Source organism: Nesoenas mayeri (assembly GCF_963082525.1).
Source record: "Nesoenas mayeri genome assembly, chromosome: 7".
Lineage (NCBI taxonomy): Eukaryota > Metazoa > Chordata > Aves > Columbiformes > Columbidae > Nesoenas > Nesoenas mayeri.
The window spans coordinates 22,324,127-22,340,226 of NC_137551.1; the positions used below are offsets into that span (position 1 = coordinate 22,324,127).

General features: G+C 42.9%; 1 protein-coding gene across 1 annotated transcript; it reads left to right on the plus strand.

The window, feature by feature from the left end:
- Positions 1–958: 958 nt before the first annotated feature.
- Positions 959–14,291, plus strand: ANXA8L1 (annexin A8 like 1; the record flags this gene model as incomplete). Its single annotated transcript, XM_080347406.1, has 12 exons — positions 959–979; positions 5,061–5,151; positions 5,384–5,478; positions 6,612–6,725; positions 7,563–7,653; positions 8,283–8,362; positions 8,994–9,053; positions 9,541–9,634; positions 11,451–11,546; positions 11,794–11,852; positions 12,712–12,834; positions 14,235–14,291. The coding sequence occupies 12 exons, from the start codon at positions 959–961 to the stop codon at positions 14,289–14,291; spliced, it is 981 nt and encodes a 326-aa protein (XP_080203532.1).
- Positions 14,292–16,100: the final 1,809 nt, after the last annotated feature.

The window sequence follows — 16,100 nt, forward strand, 5'->3', positions numbered from 1 at the left end:
ACAACAACAAAAAAAATACAAAAAAAACCCCAACTCCTAAGCCTTAACACGTCACAGTAGTTGCTGCAAACGCTATGACAACTTTGCTGAGGATGGTATTACTGAAAGTTGTTTGCCTTAAATGTGTTGGTTCTATGTTAGCCTAGAGATGCTTCATGACTCCTGTCACGCCAATCTAGCTATAGGATAGGGGGGACCTCACAAGTCTCTGTAGAGTTAGCTGCTTTATTGAGCTTTACTATAAGAATAGGACATGTATGATGTGGGGTGTGTCTGTGTTTGTGGTGGTCTGGTTTTGTTTTTAAATAAGCCTTTTTTGAAGGAAGGGAGGTAGAGGAGGGTTTGTTAAGTTTCTAGAATCCTGTTTTGCTGTGTTTCAGGGTGGTAGAGATAGAAAGATTTGGTAAAAATGAGTTGCTTACTCTGTTGTAGCAAAATACACCAAGTCCCAGTGGAGTTTTATGCTGAGAAGTTACTTGGTTGTAATTTGCACATTGTGTTGGTGCTAGAGGCCAAAATGTTACTGGGGAAGGGTGTGCGTGTGGGGAGTAGCAGTGGAAAAATTAAAATGAGCTTTAGTCACAGGGGTTGAATGTAGGGATCCTCACAAGGGAAGCCTCACTTATTAAGCAACTTGATCTCTCCCTCTGAGATCATATGTGAAAAACAGGTTGAGCCATGTCTGAGGGCGTTGCCCCATGCTATTTGTAGATAAGGATGATTTATACCTGCTTGTTCCCAGCACAGAGAGGCCAGTTACGTTCTGCAGCTACCAGAGGGAATAAACTTCCTGAGGAGTACAGTTATTCCAGTTTCCTTGTGGTAAGTTTATAGAAAAGAACTTTTGTTTCTTCCTTGTGTCCCTCTACCACCTTTGAGTTTCAGATTCCCTAACTGTGAGGTGTGATATGTGTGTTTTTCTTCATCAACAGATCCAGGTATCACTACTAAGACTGCAATGGCATGGTGGAAGGCCTGGGTAAGTAGAGAAAATATTGAAGAAAGACACCCTGGTTTGTTTTGTTGTTGTTGTTGTTTGATTGTTTTTTTGCACCATAATAAGGTAACTTGTACTGTGTGGGAATGAAATGTTTCCTTTAAAAATCAGTAAGACCTATTTACTGGTTTTCTAACTATAAAATAGCATTCAGCACTTCAAAACCCCTGATTAAGGAAGGTGTCAACATGATTGCTGGCTTTAAGAAGAAGAGCAGGCTCTCCCCGGTGCTTCAGAGGAGAGTGGTACAGTGGGGTGTTTTTGTGCCTGTGTGCATGGAGAGATGGTGCCAGCGAACAAGTTACACAGCTGAATTCTGCAAGCCGCAGGCTCCTTAGCTGTTCCCTTCTCTTGTGATAGTGAGTTCAGAGCACTGGCCTGTCCTCATTTTGGTCCTCAGTTGTGCTGGCAGTCTGTGGTCACAGAGGGAGATGTGGTCTAACTACAATGTCTTTTTCTTTGGTGGGTTTTTAATATTGCGTGACAATGTGGATTTAAACTCCCTGTCTGTCTGCTAGGAGCCAGAAATGCTGTGTATGTTCTCTTTTAACCTCTCACGGTTTTGAGAGGAATGTGGCAGAATGGGGTGATGCTCTTGGGATGCACTGGGCAGCCTCCAGGGTATGGCTCAGGTCAGATGGGAGGCAGATCTGGTGATGTGCAGAGCTCTGCTGCCATCCATGGCAGTTCTCCCATTAACCTCTGTGGAAGGTCAGGTTTACCTCCAGACTACAAGCCAAAGCCTAGAAGAGACTGGCTGGAGATGTGTGATGGAGGAGTACAGGTAAAGAAGTTTTCTTTCCCAGCCCCATCCCCTGCCCAGCACCACTACCAGTAGTGCATAGGCTTTCTCTGTAGTGCTTTTGTCTTGTTTGTGGAAAGATTTGTCCCAGTTCCCCTGATTCTCGCTGTGAAGACATGTTTATGTTTCAGCAGCCCATGCAAGGAGTGAGCCAGCACCGAGGCTCCAGTGCTGCTGCTCCTCTCCCACCTGGGCACTGGCAGCCCTGGTGCAGGTGGCTGGGCTGGGGACAAGGGGCTCTGCTCCCACATGCCAGCAGAGGTACCTGGAAAGTGCAGGAGAGCTGTTCTGCAGTGTGTATCACCTCAGGTGCAATACAGCATCAAGGAGTTAGAAACCATTTTGCAAGAAGATGACCATTTTTCAAGTTGTCAGTTACAATTTTGCAACCAAGGGGTGGGAAAGAAAAACAGCCAACCAAACAAAAAAAAAAAACAAAAAACAAAAAACAAAAAAACCACTTTCAGTAGGATTCAGATAGGGAAATCTTCTGATCTCAAAATATCATGATTTTTTTTTTTCCCAGAAATATTAAAATTGTAATCTTCCTTTCTGCTAATTTTCCTCTGCCTCCCTGTTTCATTTTGGAAGCTTAGTATAGTAAAATGGATTTTTTTTTTTTTTTTTTTCAAAGCTTGTAGAAGCTGTCAATTTATTTCTTTGTCCTTTCTGCTGATCTCTTCCCCATTAACCCCCAAGGTAGGAATCATTTGATAACTTAGAGTGAGAAAAGGAGAAGGGCCATCGAAAGCTCCAGCGATTTCTTACCTGTCAGTGTTGCAGGGGGCAAAGGCATGAAAAGAAGATGAGAGGACAAAGGAAGGATGGTAAAAATTGTTTTGATTTTTCTAAACCCTTCACAGAAAATACAGTTCAAAACCAAAAAGAATGAAAAAATGTGAAACTTTTTCAGAAAGTTTCAGCTGAAAAATCCCCAGTAACCCTGCCTGTCCCCAGATTCCAGCTTTTCAATGAAACACTCTTTTCCTACCAAAATATTTTCGAACCTAAACTTTTAATATCCCTCCCCTTCATTTATAGGTAAAATTTTACAGAGTATCAGCTGTAAGGTATGCTGATTCCATTGCTTTCATGCCAATTATTCATCATCACATAAGAGTTACACAGATGCCTTGAGTAGTTTCAGTTAGGTAATTGTAGGATCGGTTCACCTGGGAAACAAGACCAAACTGAACACTGTTTTTCTGGCAACCTGTTGTGATTGTGTCTGTACTGGAACAATTATGTACACAGTGAGTAAGGTGTATGAGTGTGTCATGAGGGTGCTACCTGAGCCAGGATGAGCTGTAAATGTTTATTGGAATTAGTACCCAAAAAGACCATTGTTTAATTTGTTTCTGTTGCTGCCAAATGAAAGCTCAGCTTTGCACTCCCTCTTTCACTGATTCACCAGGCACGGAACCAGAGCGTTTCTTTCTCAGGGTCCTGTAGGGCAGCTAGAGAGGATTGTCCATATTTTTCAGAGCAAAATCAGGTGAACGAGTGTAGCATGCTTTCCAGGGTAGTTTTGATGGTGCTGGTTGATTTTGCAGGGTACCAGAAAAAGAGCACTTGCAATGGTCCTGTGAGCTCAGCCAGACTCTGTTCCAGGCTGATGACAAGCCATTGGGGATGTTAATGCTTTAGTCTGTCACTCTTCTTTCTGCAGTGATAGCTTCAGCACAGCCTTAAACTTGCTCCTCAGTTATTAGTGGGATTCAAAGCTGCAACTATTAAGAAGTTTCCTGTTGATACCATCTGCTTCACAGCTGCTCTTTCTCCTGGGAGCAAGGTGTGGTAGCACTGGAGTCTGTCTCTGTGCTGGCTGTAACACAAGCTTCTCCAGATCTTGCTAGCTGATGAACATACTGCCTCTCTCAATACTCCTCATTGCCTTTGGTTGCTTGTCACTGTTCCCAGAGCTCGGCTGGCAAAGGGGCTGGAATGCGAACATGTGCCAACTGCGTCTACTGGTAAAGCACTCAACAAGGACACCTGAGCTGGTTTACTCTCAGCCAGTCTGAGCATCTGTGCAGCACAGTGAGGGGATGCTTCATCACAGCACTCTGCCAGACCTGGCATTTGTTGACAGACACTCCTGAGCACACAGCCATTAATTTTCCAGCCTCTCATTAAAAACAGGAATGCACATCCTGAAGGGAATTTCCACAAGCTGGCAAGGATAACTGGAAGGCTTTTTCCTTTGGGGAGGCTTTTTTCTCCAGGGAGGACTTGGGTGACCTGGAAGGACTCTAGACAAAGAGGGCTCTTTCAAACAGGAAATAAGAGCAGAAGGGATTTGCATCATAACAGGAGGCTTCTGGGTGACATTGTGTGTCTGTATTTTCCAAGTCAGAAGGGATAACTATAGTGATTCCTTGCGATCTGTAAGCTCTGATTTGAAGGTGCTTTTTATCTGGCTGTGAAGCCACTCCCATTGAAAAATCCATCAGGTCATACTGATATCATTAATTCGAAATTATTCCCACGAGTAAATTTATGAAAATACAGTCATTTCCTGGGGCAACTTTAATCTCTCTGCTGCTTAGAAAGAGAAAATTGTGTCCATTATTGGAATGAAGTAGTGATGACTCTTTGTGCCTAACAACTCATGTACTCCACTGTTGATAGGACCTTGTTGTTAGAGAAGCATCAATATGTCCAAGCCAGTCCCTTGACAAAAAGCTCTTGTTACAATGAAGCTTCTAAGCATGGGTCTTGGTTGATGGCCCTACTATGTTGTGGTGATGGGAATAAGTCTCAGTGGGTCTTCCTGCCCTGGGTCTCTGGCACTGGCAGCACCTTAGGGGTCTGTCTGGAGGATTCCTGTGTAGTTGGCCCTTGGTTTGGGAGAGAACATCAAATATGCACTCCTCCAGATGGATCTCTTCCTTCCAAGTGTTCTCTTGGACTGAATCCTTCCAGTAGAGATGCTTCCTTCTTGAAACCAGCTGTGCAGAAGTGCAGCAGCAGAATAAAACTGTTACTTAGAAAAATGGTTTCTCAGAGCATGACTATTCCATGAAATCAGAATGCGTGAAAACTACCCTGCACTAAATCACTGGGAAATGCAGTATGATATGATAGCATGTGAATCACTGAATTTAAGGGGTGAATAGGAAAGTCTAGCCTTCTCAGCTTTTTCTGCCAGACTAACTGCATTTAATGACTGTTGCAGCAGTGTCAGTTATGCTTTGCACTTTGTGTTTCTGCTGATGAAAAGCAATAGTGAAAAGTCCCGTATTTTTCTTCCTCTTTCAGAGTGAAGCAGAGGGCAAGGCTGTGACAGGTGCTTTAAACTTTGACCCTGTACCTGATGCTCAAACTTTGTACAAAGCCATGAAAGGTCTTGGTGAGTTGACTCCAACTAGATGTGTAAATTCTATTTTCTGCTTATGATTGCCAAGTTGAAAGCCATTCCTTTAGAAAGTTGCAGCCAGAAATATCACTTTTTTAAAGTGGAAAATTAAAAATTAAAGTTTTATCGGTACATACTTAAACTTATGCATGAAGGCAATGAACTAGGGAAGGATGTCTTGATATTCAAAGTGAGTCAACTTATTCTGTGCACTTGTTCTCCGCAGGGACTGATGAACAAGCTATAATTGACGTCCTAACCAAGAGAACCAATATGCAGCGTCAACAGATTGCCATATCGTTCAAAGGACAGTTTGGAAAGGTTCTTTCAAAACAGAGCCATATTCAGTCACTGTTTCACTGCATTCAGGGTGTAGTAAATGGGTGTACAGTTAATCCTTCAAGCATGAGGCAAACAATATGCAGGTCTTCTGCAAATAAGTACAATAATATTTATTTATAAAGCCTGGAGGGAATATGTGAAATTAATTTCTGGTTGGAAAAGAATTGTTTTCCCTCAAAGATTGTTTGTTTGTTTGTTTGTTTGTTTTTGTATAATGCTTTTTGAATTGAAATAATTTTTAAACTATTTTCATTTAAAGTTCTTACTGTTTTCAATGCTGTAACAAAAACTGATACCTTACTTAGTGGCATTTTCAGTAAAATATTAATTTGGTTTGGGGCCCTTTAAATGCCAAAGAAAGTTCAATTTAAAGACTTCTTTAATTACATTCATTTGGAAATTCTGAACATGAAAACAAACTACACTTATTGACAACCATGTTTTCCTGTGGCTATGTTTCAGTCTTCGACAAAATCTTTTCTTGGGAAAACTTTTCCACTGGAAAACTCTGTCACCAGTCCTACTCTGCAGTTCCCAATGGAAGGGGGACAGGCATGCAAGGGTCTCAGGAAAAAAAGAAAATGGGGGGTGCAGGGGTTGAAGCCTGGGACAATGAATAGCGTGCTTCATCCCACTAAAACAGGGTGAGTTGCACCCTAAAAAACCTGCATTATAGTGAAAGGGAAGTTTGAAGTCTCTCTTCAGACAGACTGCATGCCTGATTCTGCAAAAGTCCTGCATGCATATTTCTGTGCAGGCTTTGGGAATCATCTCTGTCTGAAGCTACATCCCTTGCTCAATCCAGGGCCCTTAGCTGCCTGGTTCTGCTCACTGAGTAAGGCAGGGTGGAGGAGGATTTTAATCTTCCCTATCCTGCTGCAGAATTAATTAGTACCTTGGAGAAGTGTGAGTATTGGGACAGTAGGGAATGTGGAAAGACCTAGACAAATCCCATTTGAAGTTGGGTGCCTTTTTCAGTCCCAGGACTTCTTCTGATAAACTATCAACACAATACAGCTTCATTGCTGTAGGTCACAGGGATGGAAAGAGCACCAGGCAGTAAAAAGATTCTGTAAGGCTTTTTATGTAACTGAGTGATGCATGTTTAACAGGATCTGATTGAAAGCCTGAAGTCTGAACTGAGTGGCAACTTTGAGAGGCTCATTGTAGCTCTCATGTACTCCCCATTCAAGTATGATGCCAAGGAGCTCCATGATGCCATGAAGGTAAGTGAATTGCATGCTGGTATTTCAGTAGTAGCACAGACACAGTTCTAATTTCCTGTAACTGTTCTTCTAATGCAAGTGGTAATAACTGGACTATTAGATGATTGAATTTGTTATTAGTGGTAGCCCTTGAGAAATAGTTATATCATTAATGCCTACTATGGGGGGAAATGCTACTTTAATATTTACGGCTTTATGAGAGTTCCCATACATAGATGTCTCACAGAGCCTGGGGAAGGCAACAGCAAAACTAAGTTCAGCTTTGACAAAAAATGAACATATACAGATCATGTTTTTCAGTTAAACATCTCTTCAATGCTTCTTGCAGTGCCTCTCCTGAATGAAGCTCAGTCACACAAAACTTCTGCCCTGACACCCCACGTGAGATGTGAAGCTTTTAAGAAATCAAGGAGTGGTGGTGCAAGGGCCAGGCTGGGGTTGCCTGGGATCTTAGCTATTGATACAGTATCTTTTCAAATTCAGATGCAGAGAAGTCTTTTAAAATGGTACAAAGATGGACTGAATAGACAAACATTGGTCTCCCTACATCCTTCTAACACTGTTTGTCATCAAAGATCCAAATCCAGAAATGCATTGCAGAAATGCAGCGTTACATAAAGTAATCCTTTATGAACTAGACACCTCAGTAAAAGAAACCATGGTCAAACCAAATGTGTGTCATGTCTCTAGCTTTCATCATGACCACATCTCAGAGCTCAGCATGCAGCCTAACACTTTGATGCCATTCGACTCCTTACTTGACCATACTTCTCTAGCAATAAATTTCATTCCACGCCTTTCTCCACCTTTATTTCTTCACTATGTTTTCTATTAAAGGGTGTGGGAACAAGTGAAGATGTTATCATAGAGATCCTGGCATCCCGAACAAAAGCGCAGATCAAGGAAATAATTAAGGCATACAAAGAAGGTAAAGTGCCTGGGGCTCTGATTTGTGTGGTCAGACCAATGTGGGATTGCCTGATTGCACAGCAGGAATGGTGTTACCAACTAGCACTGTCAGCAGGAAAATGGGCTTTTTAAAAGCAAGAAGGTGCAACCTAACTCTGCTTTCAGCCTGGCAAACAGAACACGACTATGCTGAGAGAATTTTAAAATCCCTTTCTAGGTCTCTATGCAGCTACAGGAAAAGGTCAGCAAATCGCAAATTTGTTTTGGCTTGGGCACACAGGCTATTGTCAGAATGCAAAAGAAACTATAGCTATGCACTTGGCTTTTTCTCCCCATTAAATATGTTCTAGATGAGTATTTATCAAATCTGTATTTGTAAACATGTGATATCCCTTTGGTCCTTAAACTATATCTCTGACATTAACTCTGTTAATGCATTGAATATCAGTGGAGCTAGTGACTCAGTCAGATGTGAATGCCTACCTGGGTACCATTAAGTGTGTGAGCTGATCTCAGCCCTAGTTTTTTTCCCTAGTGACCTTCTTGACTAGTGTCAGGCTATTGTGTGCTCTTGAGTGACTAGTAGTATCTTGACTATATGACCCAAATAACAAATCCTTCCCTTGTCCTTCTCTTCTCCTTTGATAGAATACGGTTCTGATCTGGAGGAAGACATAAAATCAGATACAAGTGGCTACTTTGAACAGATTCTGGTTTGCCTTCTTCAGGTAATGCTAGAGAAGGGAAATGACGGTATAAAAATCTTCACATTTTTCTCTTCCTTTTTGGAGCAGACATGCAATAGAAGAGGCAATACAGTCATAATCACCAGAGAAACCGCAGAGACAAAAATGTCACTTGAACTCGATGTGTTTCAGCTTCAATGTGACTGCAGTAGGGAACCCTCCCTTAGCTGCAGTAAGAGAGCTGGGAGCTTGCAATCATCTCTGCTGCAGGGAGGTACCTCACTTTTCGGTGTGCATAAAGCCACTGCACTCTACCAGGGTCTTAGAAAACAATGCCACTCAGCTATGATTCACCACTCTTCCAGGGTCTGTGCCCTCAATGCGGAATGCATTCAGATGAATTTATCCCATCATGTTTTCTGAATTTTCCTGCCTAGCAGCAGAATAACTTAGCAGTTTTTTTTACTTCTCTTCCTATGACTGATTTTAGTGCCTTTCAGTGAAGACATTAGCACTTGTGCTGTCTGAAACATTACTGTTTGAGTACTCTGCAGAAATAGGTAACTGAGAAGGATAATTGATTTTTTTGCCCAGAACATACATTGTGATCCTTATATTTAGAAGAATCTTCATGAGGCAAAGTGGTTATCTTTCTTTTTTTTTTTTCTCATAGGGTGAGAGGGACAATGAGTATTTCTATGTGGACACAGCACTGGCTCGCCAAGATGCAGAGGTACTCTCAAACACCTGTGATCAGTGATACGCCTGCATTCTACCTGTCTTGAGCTTCAGAGTGCGTCAGCAGAGGGTTGGAGCCACAGTATTTTGAGAAGGGGTGGTCTTGAAGTGGAAGCAGCTTGGGGGTCTTCAGTTTTGCTTTGCTATTGAGAGCTGTGAGAGTTGGACTTGGGCTCATCTGGTTGTGACATGTGAAAATATATGCATTTGGTGCAGTGTTACAGCACCATAACAGCACGGGTATTGTTGGCTGCTCCAGCTGCTGCAGGAGGGATGGAAAGGGTGAAAACAGTGGCTGCTCCAATTTGACTAGAAGACATGATGTAGGGTTTTCATAATCAACCATTCCAGTAGAGTCTAGGTCTAGGTTTAGGTTGCTTTGAACCTCTTTATCCCAGCAGTGCCTTAAGCCAAGCTACGTTCCTTTACCAGCTACATACACACAGAGAACATCTTTCTAACAATTGTGTGTTAAACTACAGACTCTCCATGCTGCTGGGGAGAAGATAAAGGGCACTGATGAGGTACAGTTTATCACCATCTTGTGCAAGAGGAGTGCCACACACCTGCTGAAAGGTATGGAGCACAGCCTACAATCCCAAGCCTCTGCAATGAGAAATCACCCTAGGCAAAAAGAAGAGATGGCTATAGATGGGAGAGATGGGTGATCACGAATAAATACCTGAGTCTGTCTGCTAATCCTTGGTCACTCCAGTGACGAAAAGGTGCCAGCAGCTTTCGTGAAAACTGATGAAGACTTAGTGCTGCTGAAAATCAAGTGGCTTATTTACAAGTCCTTATACAGTGGCAATGACTGGGTGGTATAGGTTCTTTTGTAAACCCAAGGGGAGAAAGAGAGAGAGAGTCTCTTTCCAGCCAGGTAGGAGCATGCAGTGGACAGATCCATGACCCTTTGAATGTCGGTTCCTCTGGGAAAAAATTGCCAAAAATGTCATTAGTTATTCAGTGCTGAAGAATGACAGGGTGTACCCTGCATTTCTGTCCCAGGTTCTTCTGAGGACATCAGAGACTGCTGGGATGGAAGACACTAACCCACCTCCACCTAAGGGAGCCCTCAGCTCCCCACTGCCCTGTGCAGCAGAAACCTGGCCTTGTCATCTCAAGACTTTTGAGGCAGCCCAAGGCCTTGGTTTTTGTTATGTTGGCTGAGTATAAGCATATCAAGTACTGTGTAAATGAGCTGGACCTAAACTGATATATTTAGCTGACGACTAGGTATGCCTGAGTTTTTTCAAGCTGAGGTCTTTTGAGACTGTTTTCCAGAGCCTGGAGGCCAGCTCCCCCTTGTGTTTCAAATTTAATCTCCCAGCATCACTTAGAAAACAAACCCCCAAAAGCAAGCTTTAGTCTTTGGTTGTGTCTGCCTCTAAGAACTGAATTTCAACTAGTTATAAGGATGTAACCAATCTTTGTGACCTACTGTATAACCAAGCAAGTAATTTCCTTTGTGCTGCCGCAGCCTGTAACTGTTTATGTTTAAAACTTGAGTGTAATTGTTAGAGCTAATTTTTTTTTTCAATATGGAGGGTAGGCCTGAGTTAGAAGGTTTTATCCATCTGTCTACTCTATGGAATTGCCCTTCCCTGAAGTATCTGAGTGTTAACATTTAGGTTTCTGATCTTGAATGCTGAGCAAACTTCACTAAGATGTCTATTGCATTAGTTTTCCTTCTTGATCTGAAAACTAGGAATCAAAATTGATATCCATAATTGTGAACCTTGGAGTACACAGAGTACACAAGGTGAACAATTTCTCTGTTGCTGAGGTTTTGTTACTGTGGGAGTTCAATTATTTTGGAATTTGCACCTGTGTTTCGCTCATCTTTTCTAAATTGTGATTTGTGGGTTTGTTTTTGGTGTTTTGTTGTTTTGTTTGGGTTTTTTTAATTGTGGTTGAAACAATATGTTTTCCCAAACTGCTGTCATAATTCAGAAGTCTAAAGACCATGAGCAGCACAGTTTCCTAGGGTTAATCGGATATTATTTTTGCTTCTGAAGCTAGTGACATCAAACACAAGACCAAATGGTAGAGTTGTGCCTAACCTTCTGTTGTCTGCTTCATTTCTGTGGTTAAAGACAGTGGCGAAGGGTCATATTTCAAAATAAATATGAAGTGACTGAGCTTGCATTTTTAAATGAAGGCAGGAATTAAGACCTGTGGATGGGTTGGGTTCTTCTGAACTTTGCCATCCATTGTTGTAGTTGATTTCTGTGCTTGGCTAACGCCCCCTGCAGTTGGTGCAAATGTGGCCATTGTTTCAGTGAGATCTCTGTTTACATATTGCAACACAAGCAATCCCTGTAAATATTTGCATCAAAGTGCCTGAGCAGTTGCTTGGTAAAAAAATAGAAGTTCTTTGTGTTTCAAACAGTGTTTGAAGAATACCAGAAACTGGCTGGTAAGAGCATAGAAGACTCTATCAAGAGTGAAACTCATGGTTCACTCGAGGATGCCATGCTGGCTATTGGTAAGAGTGGCTACATTTCCCTTTCTTTTGTATGAGTCTGCTGCCTTTTCTCCTGCAGCAGTTGACTGTTATGGGATGGATCTACTTTATAAAGGTATCTGGTAGGAAGTAAAGGGTATGTCTTAGGTAACATAAACACGGATCCTAGGGGCACACTGAATTAATGGAAGGCATGTTGAACCTCTGTTACCTGCTGCCCTAGACTGGAACTACCTTTGATTCTTACTCAGCCTTTTTGTATGCCTAGTGAAATGCACCAGGAATGTCCACCACTACTTTGCAGAGAGGCTGTACCATGCTTTAAAGGTAAGACTCTTCATTGTAACATACTTGTTTTCAAACTGGACCTGTAAACTGACTTCCACCAATTCAAATTAGGAGACCCAGGGTTTTGGTGAAAACCAGCAAGTTTAGTGCTATTGTTGCCAGTAACAGTAAAATCCTTTCAAACACCTTGGATAGAAAAGTACCCTTTAAGCTTGCAATACAAAGAGAGTGTGGCTTTTCTGACTTGGGAGTTTGCAAGGAACCCAGTCCCACCTTTTGGAATATGGACAAAACTTTTGGAAGAGACTTTTCTAGGAGATAGATTTTGATTGAGTTTTGCCCATAATGTTAACTTCATGGACTGGACCACAGTATTTCCTTTTAAGAAAGTAATTCTCTCAATGGCAGTATAAAATGAAAAAGTTCCAAAGGGGGATGCATAAGGCATCTGCAAGTTGTACTGCTAGAACTCCTAACTGATATGTAAAAGATGTCAACTCTCCCAACTTGGTGGAAAGCTGAGATGACTGATTATTTTTGTTATCAGTGTGATATCCTGTGAGTGGTTAAACAACGCTGGTTGAAGACAAGAGTTCCATGGGTGATGCTGCAGAAGGACAATATGTATTCAGTGCTGACTTCCAACTCTGTAGCATGTTTACTTTTGCATTTGACATGTGTAAAGGCTTATAGCACTTCCCTGGTTGGCTTGTGGTATTGACAGTGGCTTCTGGGAGTGGGATGGGCATTGACCCTCCAGAAAGAGAAGCAGATGTGCTGCAGAACACATGCCAGGTGATGTTTGAAAGCTCTCTCCTCCTGAGCTGGACCACTTTTTCCAAAAGCTTACCCCTTGAACACCCACTAACGTCACAGACTGATACATCTGTTATTCCAGGGGGCTGGCACTCATGATGGAACTCTCATAAGGGTGATTGTTTCTCGAAGTGAAGTTGATTTAAATCTCATAAAGGCTGAATTCAAGCATATTGCAGGGAAGACTCTCTCCAGTATGATTCTGGTAAGCAGCATCCTTGTATGATGGTTCTTAACCATCATGCAAATTCCTATCCTGTCCAGCACCATGGGGTTCTTCCATGGTTGTTTTCACTAAAAATGTCTTTTCTGCTAAGATCATAGCTCTCCTTCATTAGGCCTATTTACGGTTATCTCCTTGAGAGACATATGCCTGAAAGGTGAGTCAGATTGTGTGCTCTGTAAGTGACTTGGGCAAGTCCAAACTTGAGGAGAGACTGCTCCAGGTTTTTCATGGACCAGACTGTATTTCTGTACTTCATGATCTCCTAGATGACTCTATATGTATTTAATCCTCCCTGTTAAATCTTTGCCACACTCTTATGTCATTTTCTCCTCTCTCTCTACTGTTCTTAGCTACTTCAAGTCTGAGCCATATAAGACAAAACAGCGCTGGGGTTTTTTTAATTTTCTTTTTGTTGTTGATTGGTGTGTGGTGTTCGAGTGGGTTTTTTGGTGGTGTTTGATTTTGGTTGTTCTTGGTTTGGTTCACTCTTTTGTTTGGTTGGTTTTTAGCTGATTTATCTCAGCTAATGGCCTGGTCTATACTGTGGTGAGATAGGTTTAGAAACTGAAATTTGCCAAAGCTTGTTGTAGCTTCTGAGGTTTGAGTCTCAGGTCTGAGTGAATGACGCTGTCCTGTTACAGCTGAAATTCTGGATTTTACCAATTGTCAGAAGGACTCTGGGACATTCCTCTCCCCCAGTGCAAATGCCACAGAAACCCTATCCTTAGCAGTACCCATGGGAAGTCTGGTTCTGTAATGAAGGCCCTTTCTTCTAATTGGTACTGTCAGTGTCTGTCTTGTTGATTAATGATCAGTCTTCAAGGGTCTGTATGGAATATTCATTCCTTCTGAGAAGCAGAGCTGGCTTTACACCTGTCATCACAAACATTCAAAGGGAGCAAAATTTGTATCTAGTGAAATTCTCTGTAGTGCTTGTCTAGATCAAGATGACCATATTTGTGGCTTTCTGAAAAATGTCATGCATTAAGGCTAACTATACTGCCCTTTCCCTTCTTGTAGGGGAGAGACACTACACAAATACCCAGGGACATAAAAACTGAGCACCATAGGGTTGGTTGCTCTTGTTCGTGCTGACTTTATCTGTGCCACTCTCTGGGACAGAGCCCTGATCAATTGCTCATCTGGATTCCAAAGAAAATAATTGGACTTGATAAATGTTATTTCAGGTGGCAGCTACAAGCCTCATTTCTCTGTTCACTTTTGATGGTGTGTCAGCTGGCGGTAACTGCTGAAGTCTGACTTGCTCTTTCCAAAGTCCTTTTCCTGCGTGGGCATGTTCCACAGACTGACAAATGAAACACTTGGAGCGTGCAGAAGAACTTTCACATTCACTTTTTTTTAACTTTTTCTCCTGTCAGGATGACACCAGCGGTGATTACAAGACAGCCTTGCTGAATCTCTGTGGCAGTGACTGACAAAATCTAGGAAGAAGATGTTGAAATGGATACAGAGAGAAAACTATGAGTGAACAAGGGTCTGAAAATGTACATGTAGAAAATCTTTCCATGCATCCAAATGGGGTGAAAAAGATGATCAAATTTATGGTCAGGATTTCCAAAGCTCTCTGAAGGCTGTGAATGCTCATTACACATTAAAAGCTATTCACTTCCCCAACAGTTTTTCAAACACAAGTGGGAATGTTTCTTTTTGTTTTCATTTCGTTCTGTGCAATTTCCCTTCCCTTTTAACACACTGTGTAGGATGGCCCTTAGACATGAAATTAAAGGCTTTTTTGAGTCATTGAACCCTCTGTAGGTGTTTCACAAGTCTGAACACCCCTACAAAGCCTGGTCTTTGTTAACTTCATTAGGATAAGCTGGTGAAGCACTTGCCATTTGATGCTAGCAGGATGGGTCTGGAAGGAGTTCCAGATACTAATGGGGCTTTAGGATGTGGGTCAGAATAGAGAATTAAATCCTAGGGCACCTGGTTCTGCAGACTTAGTTGCATGACTTCAATGAGAACTCCCCAAGGAGTAGGGAATGGCAGAGCCAAATGGGCTGGAAGCATGTCAAATTTGAAAGCTGTGTGTCCGATTTCCTTCTTGCTGCAGGGGTGGGGGAGACTGGCAAGTTCAGATGTGTCATCAGTGTCAGACTGTGGGGAAAAGTAAACTGGGGCAAATTTTTTTGTTTTCAGTGAATATAGGATATCCTGGTCTTAGCAGACCTGTTTCTGCTCCTAGTTTCACAGTCACTTCACAGAGGTGAATGGACTTCTTGGGAAGTCACCCCCCAACTTCCATGACCCCACTTACCACTTGCTGAGTTGGGGCCCCAGATATGAATAGTGATACAGAAAGAATAGGCTAAAATACTTGGAGCAGCTTAGGTCTGCCTTGATGAATGGCTCTCTGCTGCTCCCTCCTCCACATCTAAGGCAACTCATTTAAATGTCTAATTACCAAAGGCCATTACGTTCAGAGCAGGAGATTTTAAAAGTGGAGTTTTCTGGAAGAGGAGTGGTTCCTCCCTTGCACTGCTGAAATAGGCAGGAACCACTACAGTGAGAGTAGTGAGTTCAAAAGGTCTTAGGGAGACCAGGGCCCAGAGGTGGGATCAGGGTATCTGCATCCCCCAGGTGAACATGAAGAGGAGGAGGTTTCAATCTCTGATCCTCTAGCTCCTTCTGTTTTCAGTGATATACCAGTTTCTCACCTGGACTAAAATGACTTGGTGGAGATACATCTCTAGACTTGAGCATCAGGGAGAGGTTCTTCACTCAGATTTTGGGGGATGTGGGCCAGCTCCAGGCATCAAAGGACAGGGAATCACATGTCCCTTCTGCTGGCCAAAGGGCTCACTTGATTTTTCTTCCCGTTGACACTGACAATCGGTCTCCCCACGTTTTTCCTTAACAGCAGGTTCAGGCGCTGATTTCTAACTAGAGGCATGCCGGGGGTTGGGGGGGGGGGGGGGGGGGGGTGCCTGCTGCGGAGAAAACCGGGCTTACACCACCACCTTGTGGGTGACAGCCTGTGTGCAGCCGGGCGGCGGGACCGCGGCGGGGAGCTCACGGACCCACGCAGGACCTCGCCCGCGCCCCTTGAGACCCGGCCACGCCCGCCTCCTCCGGCACGGCCCCAACGCCTCGGGCACAGGCCGGGACTCAGAGGGAGAGATGCAGAACAGGCACAGAGTGGTGAGATTTGCTGCCCTTTAAAAAATGCATGTTCTCCCTTCCAGCTGTTTTAGCATCTGTAATGCTTTTGCTGACAGGTGTCC